This window comes from Pygoscelis adeliae, unplaced genomic scaffold (genome assembly GCF_000699105.1).
Source record: "Pygoscelis adeliae isolate BGI_AS28 unplaced genomic scaffold, ASM69910v1 Scaffold222, whole genome shotgun sequence".
NCBI classification, from domain to species: Eukaryota; Metazoa; Chordata; class Aves; order Sphenisciformes; family Spheniscidae; genus Pygoscelis; species Pygoscelis adeliae.
Genome location: NW_008824309.1, coordinates 256842 through 268807, shown reverse-complemented (window position 1 = coordinate 268807; position 11966 = coordinate 256842). Strand labels below are relative to the sequence as shown.

The 11966-nt window shown below is 37.7% G+C and overlaps 1 protein-coding gene across 11 annotated transcripts in view; it reads right to left on the bottom strand.

The window, feature by feature from the left end:
- Nucleotides 1-640: 640 nt before the first annotated feature.
- The window catches only part of R3HDM1 (R3H domain containing 1), a 57707-nt gene continuing 46381 nt past the window's right edge, over nucleotides 641-11966 (bottom strand). For 6 of the 11 annotated variants that reach the window (XM_009318920.1, XM_009318922.1, XM_009318929.1 and 3 more), the window contains 7 exons: nucleotides 9907-10010; nucleotides 9117-9284; nucleotides 5853-6022; nucleotides 5485-5635; nucleotides 3931-4013; nucleotides 3014-3098; nucleotides 641-2050 (listed from right to left, as the gene is read on the bottom strand). In XM_009318920.1, the coding sequence (XP_009317195.1) occupies nucleotides 1683-2050; nucleotides 3014-3098; nucleotides 3931-4013; nucleotides 5485-5635; nucleotides 5853-6022; nucleotides 9117-9284; nucleotides 9907-10010 (1129 nt within the window). In that variant the 3' untranslated portion in view covers nucleotides 641-1682. The remainder of the gene's footprint in view (nucleotides 2051-3013; nucleotides 3099-3930; nucleotides 4014-5484; nucleotides 5636-5852; nucleotides 6023-9116; nucleotides 9285-9906; nucleotides 10011-11966) is intronic. The other 5 variants (XM_009318923.1, XM_009318925.1, XM_009318928.1 and 2 more) reach the window with 2 other exon arrangements.

Sequence of the window (11966 nt, the reverse complement as noted above, 5' to 3'; positions counted from 1 at the left end):
CTGTTGCTACAGCATTTTGCAGAATCAAGTCCCATATACCTAATTTATTAGGCTACATTATTTCCAGACAGGTCAGTTTTCTTCCAAGTACTTTGATTCATCACATGAAGGATTTAAGAATTGAACATGCACATTCTTGCCACTTCACGTGTTTACATTTGGTTGTTCAGGGATAGGATTTTTTGTATACAAGATGAAAATTAATGCTGGTTAAGGCACCTAAATTCTTTACTTTTCCTCTGTAAAATATGTTTTTAAACATAATGTTTACCTTGAGTTTCCACTTACAGAAGTTACAAATGCATCTTTTACAAAGCGATAGCCTTAAGAAGGGAACAAGTAGTTGCTTGTCTACACAGCCAATCAGTGCCTGTGCTAAAAATAAAAAAACAGCAGTCCCTTATGGTATCTGATCAATTTCTCTCTCTTTTTACTTATATAGGGAAACATTTAAAAATTATGAAGGGCAGGATAACATAAATAAATGCTTCAAGAGGAGGAACAATAGTGGTTCTTTGAGAAGTTCTAGTATTTGTGTTCTTTTTAAGTTCTTTTCTCACAGTTGAAGGGATCCAAACCATTAATATGTGTTCATCCAGGTTTCAGAAGACTCCTAGAAGTTTAAACAAGTGCACTGAAAAAGTTTGTTTGTAAACATTTATTTTCTTGAACTGAAAAAGGCTTGCATCAGCACACATTGTACAGCCTTGCAAATTACACAAATTGAAAAAAGGTTGTTTCATTTATGTGCAATGAATCTTTAATGTCCAGTGAGCATCTGCAAATGATGAAAACTTAAACCATTAAAAAGGTTTCCAGCACTTATCAAACACAATTATCTTAGCGTGAAAAGGAAGAGAAAGAGATCCATACTGGTGAATTAAAGTGCAAACATTTTGTCACTTGTGAAGATACATTTTAGTTTCTTCACACTTTTGCTAAAAAGAAGAAATATTAAAATGTGATTCAGTGAACATTCTTTGTAACCTATTCATATTCCCCTTTAAATAATTATTTAAACTTGTTGGATCAGAAGCAAATCCTTCAAGGGTACAACCTACTTGTAATTTCTTTTGACATTGCTTGAATGAATCTCAAAAGAAAACGACCACCTAAGGAGTTAGTTACGAAAATTATATTTTTTTTTCCTTAAAAAAAAAAAAGAAAAACACAAGGGACGAAGAACAGGTTAACTTCAAGATTTGGGGTAGTTTGCTAGAAAATGAGTGTAATTCCTTGAAAATGGTTCTCTTTTCCCCTCCACCAGTCCTCAGGTTCCTGCCTTGGAATGGACAGCTGTGTGCTGGCTGTGAAAAGGGATTATAAAATACAAATCTGAATATGGATTTTTATGAACGTTTGCTGTACAGTAGAACTTTGGATCTGATACAAGAATTCAAAAATATAAAACAAAACTACTATAAAAGTAGGGGGCATTTCAACAGCATTCCTTGTAGAAAGCTGCCTGTCTCAAAGATGATTCCTTGCTATTGTCTGGGATTAACTCTGTATTTTTTTTCTTCATCTTGCTGGATCACTGGGTTATTTATTCTTCAATGGCTAGTGTCATATGAGAACACATCCCAGGAGTCTCTAAGAAGAGAACAGAACCCCCCTAACATCAAGCCAATCAAGGAGAGAACATGGAAATAGTAAAGGCTGAGTGTCCACTGATGTAACTGCTACTGAGAACTAGCCCTTTCCAGAACATGAAAGTCATAGTGCTTCTTGCTTGTTCTCAGCCTGAACTTGTTCACTGAGGTACTACTTTGTTTCTTCAATGCATTCTGAGCAGCTGACATTGTAGGGAACGTAGCTAGAACCGTGTAAGTGGAAGCCAAGTCACTAGGTTTGGATGGCTCAGTGTTCACACTACTGTCTCCGCTGCCACAGTAGCGACGATGGTGCTGCTGCTGTGTTTGTAGACACTGCGAATCCCTTAGCCACCGAATCTTGGCACCAACTTTTAAAAGTTCTCCAAATAGTTTTTCCGCTTCCATACGTGTTATGCCTTCTGGCAGTTCAGTAATTTCTAGAACTTTTCCTGCAACTGAAACAAGAAAAACATTGAATCTAAATTGGCCATTGTACTTAATGATACAACAAACACAACAGAAAATGAGCTATTTCATACGTGTATCTCCAGTTGGCCGATACCAAATACACAGGCATTCCATTTCTGGCATTCTAGAGAGCCTTCTGCTTTCACATTTAGCACTGCTTACAGCTACAAGCGTACAAATAAAAGCTGAGAATGCAAAGAGGGCTCTCAAAAATAATAAAATAATCAACAACTAGTTTTGCAGCAGGTTTGAGGACTCACTATAGCATCTCACTGGCTTTGCCTGTTAACTCTTCACACATCACCGTGCTAAAAAACTAGTCTGTCTTCTCTCAAAAAATCCTCTCCAGTTAATTGTTAGAAAAAGCCGATTTATCTGTAACTTTCTGCAAAGAGTCGATAGTAGGAAAAATTCTTTTCAGTAAAGATGTGAAGATAGATGATATCAGGTTTTATTTGGGCGACATCTTTACCAACTCCAAGGAGCTAATCTGTAGATGTCCTAATACGTCCCCCAAATCCATGTGCTTTTTTTTGGGGGGGGAGGCACAAACTAATTTGTGGTTTATGTTTGATTTCACATTTCATGCAAGTAAAAGGAAGCAGGGGTATGTGTATTTAATATAACAATACTTAATGTAACAATACAATAGAACTTATATCCAGTAAACTGACAAACTTGCTTTTCCTTTTAGTACTGTCCAACCTTGATCTTCTCTGGTCTTTTCTCCAGCCTTCAAAACTACACTTTTCTCATTTAACCTCCCACTTCCCCTCTCTCCAAATCAAGTCTTCCTCTCCATCCTTATGCTTCCAGTGTTTGCCATGTCCATTTCTGTCCAATTACTCTTCATTCTGGCCCATTTCTCACCTGCGCTTTTCTTGTTACATTCCCAGCCCATCACTGTAATTCATTTTTCTGGGGGACTGTGTCAATCAGCAATTCTATACCTGGTTCTCCTGCACCAAGATCTGCTGAAGCAGCCTTCTTTGCTGGCTTCTTTCCCCTGTTTCCATGTCTGTTTCCAGGTTGACACTGGAGAGATTGACATAAATGACGTACTTTAATGACAACACACCAGTATCTTAAAATTGCTAGGTTAGCTCAGTGAAAAAAAAAAAGATGCAGAGGAATGTCTGGAAAATAACCTGCGCTACCATGGTACAGAAAAGATTTCCATGTCCAATTTTAGTCTTGGAGTTTAGCAATCCTGCAGTCAGGCGCATTCAATCCTTGGCTTCAGAAGAAAGGGAGGAAATGATGGGGTGGGGGTGAGGGGAAAAATCACCTTAAATCTTCTTGGAAGAACACCACCCCACCCCCCCCACCCCATCACATCTTCTGGCTGATCTCGGGTAGAACTGAGCAAGGTAGAGGTAGGGGGGTCTGTGTGTCTGTCCCAAAAATGAAATAGATGGCAAAACTTTTTAGCTTTGCTATCATTAATATTTTGGTTTTGTTTTTCTTATAAGAAACAAACCCACTCTTTGTTTAGAAATACCCACATGTATTTTCTTTTTTTGTTTTTTAAATTGTTATTCAAATAAAAGAAATCCTTTTAGCAAACGTTCTCTCTGTGATTTTTGGAACTGCTGATGAATTGCTTAAAAAAAAAAAAAATCCATAATCTACACTGTGCCTAAAGCTAAATTTCAGGAAAATGTTTCTCACTTTTTTTTTTTTTTAAAATACAACAAACAAGAATAATGGGAAGTATCAACACAGGATAAAACCGTTATTGGAAAGCAAGCACCTTCCGCTCGATTACTTTTCTAATGCAGTAACATACTCCCCTATTCACGGTGGTTATAATGGTAGTCCTGAATTGGTTTTTTCAGTGTTGCCAGGAGATTGTTCTCTTTAATACCTGTTGGCTTGTCACTTGTCCACGTAATAAAGATGGTGGATTGTATTGCAGGGGTTGGCCAAGCAATGGGTATCTGGCATCTGCTTAAAGAGAAAGGTAGTTAGGAGGGTTTTTCTGTTGTATGAAATCTTCCTCCAAGTTCCCCTTACGATGTATATCTTACACAGAAGAGAAAGCAGAATAACTGTGCACAAAGTAGTGTATTTGCCTATGCTAATGAAATAAGATTTGGCACAATTAAATAAATGTCAGTCAGTCGTACTGATCACAAGGTGAAAAGGTTCAAGCTTTCTTGCATTTAAGGATTACACCGAAAAACACAATAGAAGTTTTTCTTCATTGCGGTCTTACCTAAATCCTCTCCTTTCAAAATAAGCTTAATAAGGCTAAAGCTCCTCTCAGTGTACTAATTTAATCATTTTCATGGTTATATCCCTGATTAGAGCCAGGTACATCTTCACATTCCTATTTGCTCCAAGGATCCACAAAGACAATGGAATGGAAGTTTTTAGTAATCACAGAAGATAAAGAAAGTTGAGAGGTGTACTTTACAACAGGCAACCTGGAATTTTTACAACGTTGGAATACAAAGCAATGACAAAGATTATGCAGCAGATAAGGCAAAGACAGACAAGAAAACAAGGTTTTCTTTATCAATAAGGAAGACATACAGCATTTTCTGTAAGTTTTGCTTTAAAGTAAATCTTTCTGTAAAATAAAGCCATTAATTTTGAGATTGGGAACTATACCGGGATGTCTTTCCTCACTGACAAAGGGTGGGATTTTTTTTTTATCATTTGCTTTTTAAACGTCATCAGCTATCACATCTCAGCAAACACTCCCGATTTTCTGTTTTTCTGTTAACATGGCAGCAGACAACTGACATTCTTCCACAAGGAATTTTTTCTGTCTTTGGGTGGGTACTATCTGAAATACTAACTGAAGCAGCAACAGTATTGGCTAGAGGCTGTAGTCCCATCATGCTAGTTTTTCTACAAAGGAATGAAGAATTCTCGCTTAGGCAGTGGTTTGATTCAGTGCATCATCAACTAATAAGTGAGTTTGGCTGAACATTGATCTCAACATCGCATTTCTGTATCCTTTCCCCCAAAAGATATTATGCCCACCTCATGTATTAAAATCAGCTAGTCCCACATTATTTATTTTATCTTTGTAGCTCTAAAATTATATCCTTTGTGACAGAGTGTGTCAAGTTCTTGATTTATGGTTAAAACTTGAAGCTAAATTATATCAAACATTTTATTAATATTTTCAATGCTGAAATGGGGAATTTCACATACAAGAAAGCTAGAGGGTTATAGAAGCTCTCATGATAACAAGAAGATCAAAAGCTTTTGAGAATATGGGGGACGGTATCAGTGCAGAGAGGTAAGGTGAAATTTTACATGATGCTTGAGTGGATGATTTTGATGATCCTGCTTCAATAGCATTACTACTGCAGTGAGCCACAGTGTGTCAGAAAATCCTCATAGAACTTGTATTTTTATATTCAAATAGAAAACATACACACATTTGAGTTCACTAAAAATATACCTTGTCCAGGGACAAAAGGTCTAGAAAACTGGGACACAATAGAAAGAGGTGTTAACGTGGGACGGATGTTCTTCATATTTGATAGCTGAGCTGGTGCTGGTGATTGGGCCGGTGAGGTGACAGGACTACCTAGTTGAGGACTATGCTGCAACTGGAATAAACAACAAGTTAGTGTTCTAAAAAGTACCTAGTTGAACAAGCTAAACACCACCTACAGCATTCCAAGACTGAAGTAACGTTAAAATAGCTACATTAAGTATTATCAGAGCAGATTTTTATTCCCCAAAAAGAACTTTGGAAAAAACATGCAAAGATGCAGTTTATGCAAATTTTAAGTCATCCCGCAAAACAAAACAAAAACCTCCTACCTGCGCAGCACTGTCTAAAGTGCTAAGTTCTGTGGACTTCTGCCCCCTTTGATGCTCACAGTAATATTTATTCTGTTTCCATTGTGGAGGTGAATGATTCCGAGGCTGAGGATTGTTAGGTATATTTAGCTGCATCATTACTACTCCTCCACCTGGTGGTGGTGCTACTGCTACAAGACAAGAAATCAGTAGGACACAGTTAGTTCATCATACATTTCAATTTTCGTTTTAGCAAAACAGATGTGAATTTAAGGAAAAAAAAGGGGGGGGAAATAACATAATGAATGCTTTGCTAAATAAGCTGCTGAATTCTAGAAAACTAGAGCAGTATTTTCAGTGCAATTACGTTTCCACTATCAGATAGTTAACTTAGAGGGCTTCCCAGAACTAAAAGATAGTGGAACCACTGAAAATCATTATTGAGAAGCTTTCTGAAAGAAATCATTCTATTTAATAGTAGTTGAAAGTATTTGACATTCACCGTAGTTACTGTCAGAGCAATGTGTTGAAGAACATGTGATACCAAGCAAAAATACGCTTTATTTAAAACCAGAAGTTACCTAGGTAGTTTTAAATGATATACAGCAATACAGACTCAAAATGTTTCCTCTGATACGATGGCATACATCAGAAAGACCTGGAATCAATCTTTAGTCTGAGGCAAAATTACCCTCATTTACAAGTGCTATATAGGAACATTTTTCTGGGCAGAGGCTGCAAATGGATCCCCACATCCTGTACCACTTAGCTACTGTGGTAGCTACAGAAACGCCAAAGTCGGGGAGAACAGCTAAACAGCCAATGCCGTTCCATCAGGTTTCACGCGAGGAGTTGTGCCGAGAGGCTGCCCGCGAGAGAAGCTGTCGACCCCTTTGACCTGGCTCTGTCCCAGGTATAACGTCCTGTTTACTTGTAAACGGTTGTTTGTAATTTCCTTCCCTGCTCTACCCACTGTTTACAGCGTTTCTCAGAAACCACGATTAAAACACATGGTTTAATCATCATTTAATCATCCACCTTTAAAGAGGGAGTCTACAATCTTCTCAATTTACTACCTACGTCATAGCATCAGTTAGGAGCAGTCAGATACAGATTATAAAATGCATTCATCTTGTATTTTTTAAAATGGGCTATTGTTTTCACTACCCCTGGGCTCCACAAAAAGAAACAGACTCCTTCGAAAAGCAAACCGAACAATGTAGAATAATGAACTCATAATAGTAAAACTATATTAGCTTTTGTAAATTGTATTCTGAAATATTTACTAGATTGCTTTTTATGAAAATAAACGAAGTAATATTAGCAATGTTTTCACATCTATACTTTCTTTTTAATGGCAAAAAGTTCTCCCCATGTGTCACAGACTGAAGCGGAAGCATCAGATATCTGGCCAACTTTAGCAGAGGATATAAATTTAAAGAGTCCCTGCTCTGTCCCTGTAAGAGCCACACTGCAAATATTTCTGTTTTGTTGTGCAGCAAAATAAAATGTAACTCTGTTTATGGATATCTACTGCACAATCAGAATAATATATAACACAACAGTTTCCAAGTGGTAAAGCCATAAACTTATGTAATCCCTATGTGTCAACCTGAGATGTACCAGACAAACATCTATATACACACACTACGCTTTACACAAGACAATTGGTTTCATGTTACTATTTTATGCATATATTTATAAATATGATACATATATACATCTTACTGTTTTATATTATAGTCTTTTAATTCACAGCACTCAGCACGCAACTCTCTTGACTTCTCTGTTCTGTGAGAACTGAACACCCAACAAAAACCATGCTTGTCTTTCGAAACCATCTACAGCACCATTTCTAAAAAATAGTGTCACAATCTGAAAATGCTATTTAAACTGCAAAAGAAAACTTTGTACATCCAGAAAGACGACTTCTTTCTACTGCTTCTAGTTCCACAGCATTTCAGTAAATGAAAATAAATAGAATTCTTTTCCTAAACAAGCATGCTGACGAAACGAAGTGTCATAGAATGCGTTAAGTCAGTTTGCAGACACTTTATCAACCTATCAAAACCCATTAGAAGGGAAACCCAGAAGAAATCCTTGAAAGGCTTCCCAGATTTGCAGTCTGGTCCTCTATAACTTTTTCAAATTAAAAGAAACCGAACTCTGCTCTTTGTCTGCAGATGTCCTTATTGTCCTTACCTCAGTGGCCTTGATTCATCATCTCAGTATCACTTGCTAAAATGCACGCTTTTCTTTATTCTCTCAAAACGTCAGAGAGCTTCCCCCTTCCCCAAACTTCTGATTCAGACCTGCTAAACTGCATAAAAGGCCTTCGAAACTGCATAAAACCAGCACTGCCAGGATATATTATGAGGGTAGAAGAACGAACTAGTGCGAGACCAATTTTAGACATCCTGAAATGACAGCCATCCAGAATTAAAGCCAAACTTGGAAGCAAAATGGAAACAAAACCAAACCTCAAACCTGCCCACAAACTAAAATACACTGCTAATCCAGCTATCTTGCTGCTTAACTGCTTGTTATCTATTTTACTAATAAACAGGCTCTAAAAAGATGTTAAAAGATAAATGTTCGTAAGAAAACGCCATATCTGTAGTGGAATCTAGGTCATTGACCTAGAGTTGTTTAATCTATTGCTTGCTTGCAAAATACTGAGATAGCAATATTTGAGATTGCCCCTTTTTGGCCAACCAAACCTCTAATGTACCAAATTCCCTAATGGTAAAATAAAGACAGTACCGCTATGATCACAGGATTGTTCTATGATCTCTTGTTTGGAGGCTAAAAATAGTGCTCTTCATTTCCTGACCAGTCCATCAATTTTACGGTTGGAAATTCAGAGTTTTCAAGTGTTTGGATATTAACATTTATAAACATTTGATGGATATGACAAGCTTTACGTCACTGCTGTTTTCACAAGCCATTGAGGCTGCTATTTATACACTTTCTAAAAATTACCCAAATATTTTGTAGATCAAAACATTCTGAACCCGATTTAAGTCCTTCTGCTAAGGGACACTTATCTGCTGAAGGCTGCCTCCGGGCTGCCCCCATGAAGTTGGCTATTGTTTCACTTAAGTTCCAAGCTGTCATTTTTAAAGTTACAATAATAGCAATTCAGATGAAGAATTACAAAAAAGGTATTTGCAGAAACAGCACTCAAGTTGCAGTTGTTCTAGTTGTTAGCCATGAAATCAATCTGATAATTTACAACGGATTTCTAGACAGAATGGCTTAGATGAAAATCCCAATAAAATATACCTTTTATTGGCTGCATGATGGAAAGACCAGTGGGCGAACTTTTACATGATGAGGGTGGAGACACTATGCTGTAGTGCACAATGGAAGCAGCCTGTTGTGGCTTTGACTTTGATGAAGGTGGCAATAATGTAGGAGGTGATGGCTTCTGACTCGAATGGTTGCTATAAACTATGAAAGTAAAAGCAGTAAATAAGGCTACCATAAAAACAAAAACACCCCACACAGATTAGGAGTATTTAATTTAACTTTTCAGCAGGTCAAAAAGCTACCTCTCCTCTCTATCCAAATCCAGAATGCTTACAGTTTTCACCCTCTTCTCAGGAACTCTTAAAGAAAATCTCTTCTCCTACTCCATTCAGTGAAATCTAGAATGCTTCTTAAGTAGAAGAGCCAAGTACACTGCTTCCAAAATGCTCTTTGCTCTTGTTCTATCAAATGTAAACCCAAATCTCAAATTTTTCAGACCTGTGTAGCTATTCAGGAAAAGATGAAAGTCATTCTGCTGAGAACATATGGTCCTCATGTCTCTCTCAACTCACAAGCAGACACGCAAGGCATTATTATGTACGTTATTGAATTCTAAGAAAGTAACTTGAGAGCTTTCAGTGACAAACAAATTGAGATGTTAAGTTAATCTGCCTCCAATATAACTTCAAAAATGGAACACAGAAGGAAATACAATACAGTAGTTAATTCTAAATCAAACCCGTAATAGCAAATATCCAATCACCCAGCACAATAACAGCTAGACATTTTTGAAGTCTTTCAATAAAAACTTTATTCTCCCAACCTGCACACTGCTGTCCTTGAAGCTGCTGTGAGTTGCATGGTGATGATGTTCTAGGAAACTGTATCTGCTCTGATCCAGGAGGCTGCAAATATCCTACTGATGAACTGTAATAATAATAATAATAAAAAAAGAACATGACTAACAGGCATTTATGCTACGCTCATTTATTTAATCATGACTGCTGCATCTGCTGTCGACACGTACTGCAAATCACTGAGATTTTGTTAATTTTAAAATCAATAATATTCCCACCCACCCCCTGAATCTACTCATTCTTCAGAAGATTGAAGTTTCGCATCTCTTCCTTGGCAAAAACTTATGCCCTGCATACATTAAGAAGCTGTACTAATTCACCTATTTTGATATACTATTTTTGTGTCGATAGTGCTGTAGCGGTATGAAGACATGAAGAATAATAATAAAAGACAATCTGTTGTCTTGCCCAGTTAACCAGAATTAGGTCTCAGTTACATGATCACCACAGAATCTGCCACAAGGATTTCAGATGCAGTGCCTCAGCCGGAGACTGGCCCCGTGCAGCTGAGCCAGCTAATTCAGCACACCAAACGCGCACACCTCTGCTTCGGTGTAAAGTAACACAGCTTAAAGAGATGATTGCCTTTCTATGGCTTTACCAAATGGGGCGTGGGAAAAGGAGAAATAACTAGTCATGGAAGATGACTCAAGGAGATAAACAACCTTTCATTTGTTTGTAATATGTAGCAAAAGGGTAACTGTAAAAGTTTATTTATGCCAGGTATTTTTCAGGGCATTCAGGGGAAAAACAGGTAACAGACATAGGCAAATTCTATTGTACCACTAACTGATCATACTGCCAGAGCCAGAACATCAGGTTGGTGGACCATAATCAGAATGGCACCTATAGAATCTTGTACTTCATTTCTGTACTAACAGATAAAGTAAACATTCTGAGAGAACGAGAAAAAAACCCCACAACTATTACTTCAAATTGTGGAAGAAAGTAGGTGTCATCCTGTTGGACTTACCATTTTTCCCTATGTCATCACGAGAAGTTTGTTCCATCCTTTGTCCCACAGTTCAATTATATAATTTAACGTAAAGATTCCCTTCCATTAAAGCAGACAAAACTCAGTGAAAACTAAAACAGATGGGTTTATATCTGCATGGGATGTGTGCTCTCACACAGCTTCTCATCTGTCTACTGATTATAGTTTTCAACAGTGACCTGTAGGTTTGAGACTATTCAGTTCCTGCAGAACAGTATTCTGCTTTCCTTGTCAAAGTGCTGCAACATAACTACTTTGATAAAAGCAAGATGCTGCCATTAGTTGCTAGTCTGCTCTGAATTCCAAACAAATGTTTCCCTGTTCAAAAGAGAGGGACATTCTAAATGACACAAAAGATCAAGCAACAAAACTTACTTCAAAAAAGTCTGGGATTATGCCTACCTATGACTTCATTGAACCTCAAATATTTAACTACAGAAGAAAAGGATAAAAAGAACCTTCAGATACAAAGAACAAGAATCCACATTTAAGTAGATGAAGCCATGCAGCGATGACACAAATACTATTTAAGACTCTGCACTCACGAAAGGATGAAGCAAGCTTCATACTGTTGCTGCTTGTTTAAAAGCTGCAAGGAAGGCATTTTTAAATGATGCATGTTTGTAAGTTAAAAAAAACTAGAGAAAGAAAAATCTGCAACAAGCATTAATCCTCATGAATTCTTTTAGGTATCTGCCTATCTGTTCTCTCACAAATAACTCAAATTGTGTTGGGGACGCAGATGTATACGCAGGGAGGTCTGTACGTGTAGACCAATTTAGTGTTACCAAGGTAGGTAAAAAAGAAAAGTTATTTATCAAACAAAACCCAAGCATAGGAAAAAGTTTGCCAGGTCCTGCACTTCGGCCACAACAACCCCATGCAGCGCTACAGGCTTGGGGAAGAGTGGCTGGAAAGCTGCCTGGCGGAAAAGGACCTGGGGGTGGGGGTTGACAGCCGGCTGAACATGAGCCGGCAGTGTGCCCAGGCGGCCAAGAAGGCCAATGGCATCCTGGCCTGTATCAGAAATAG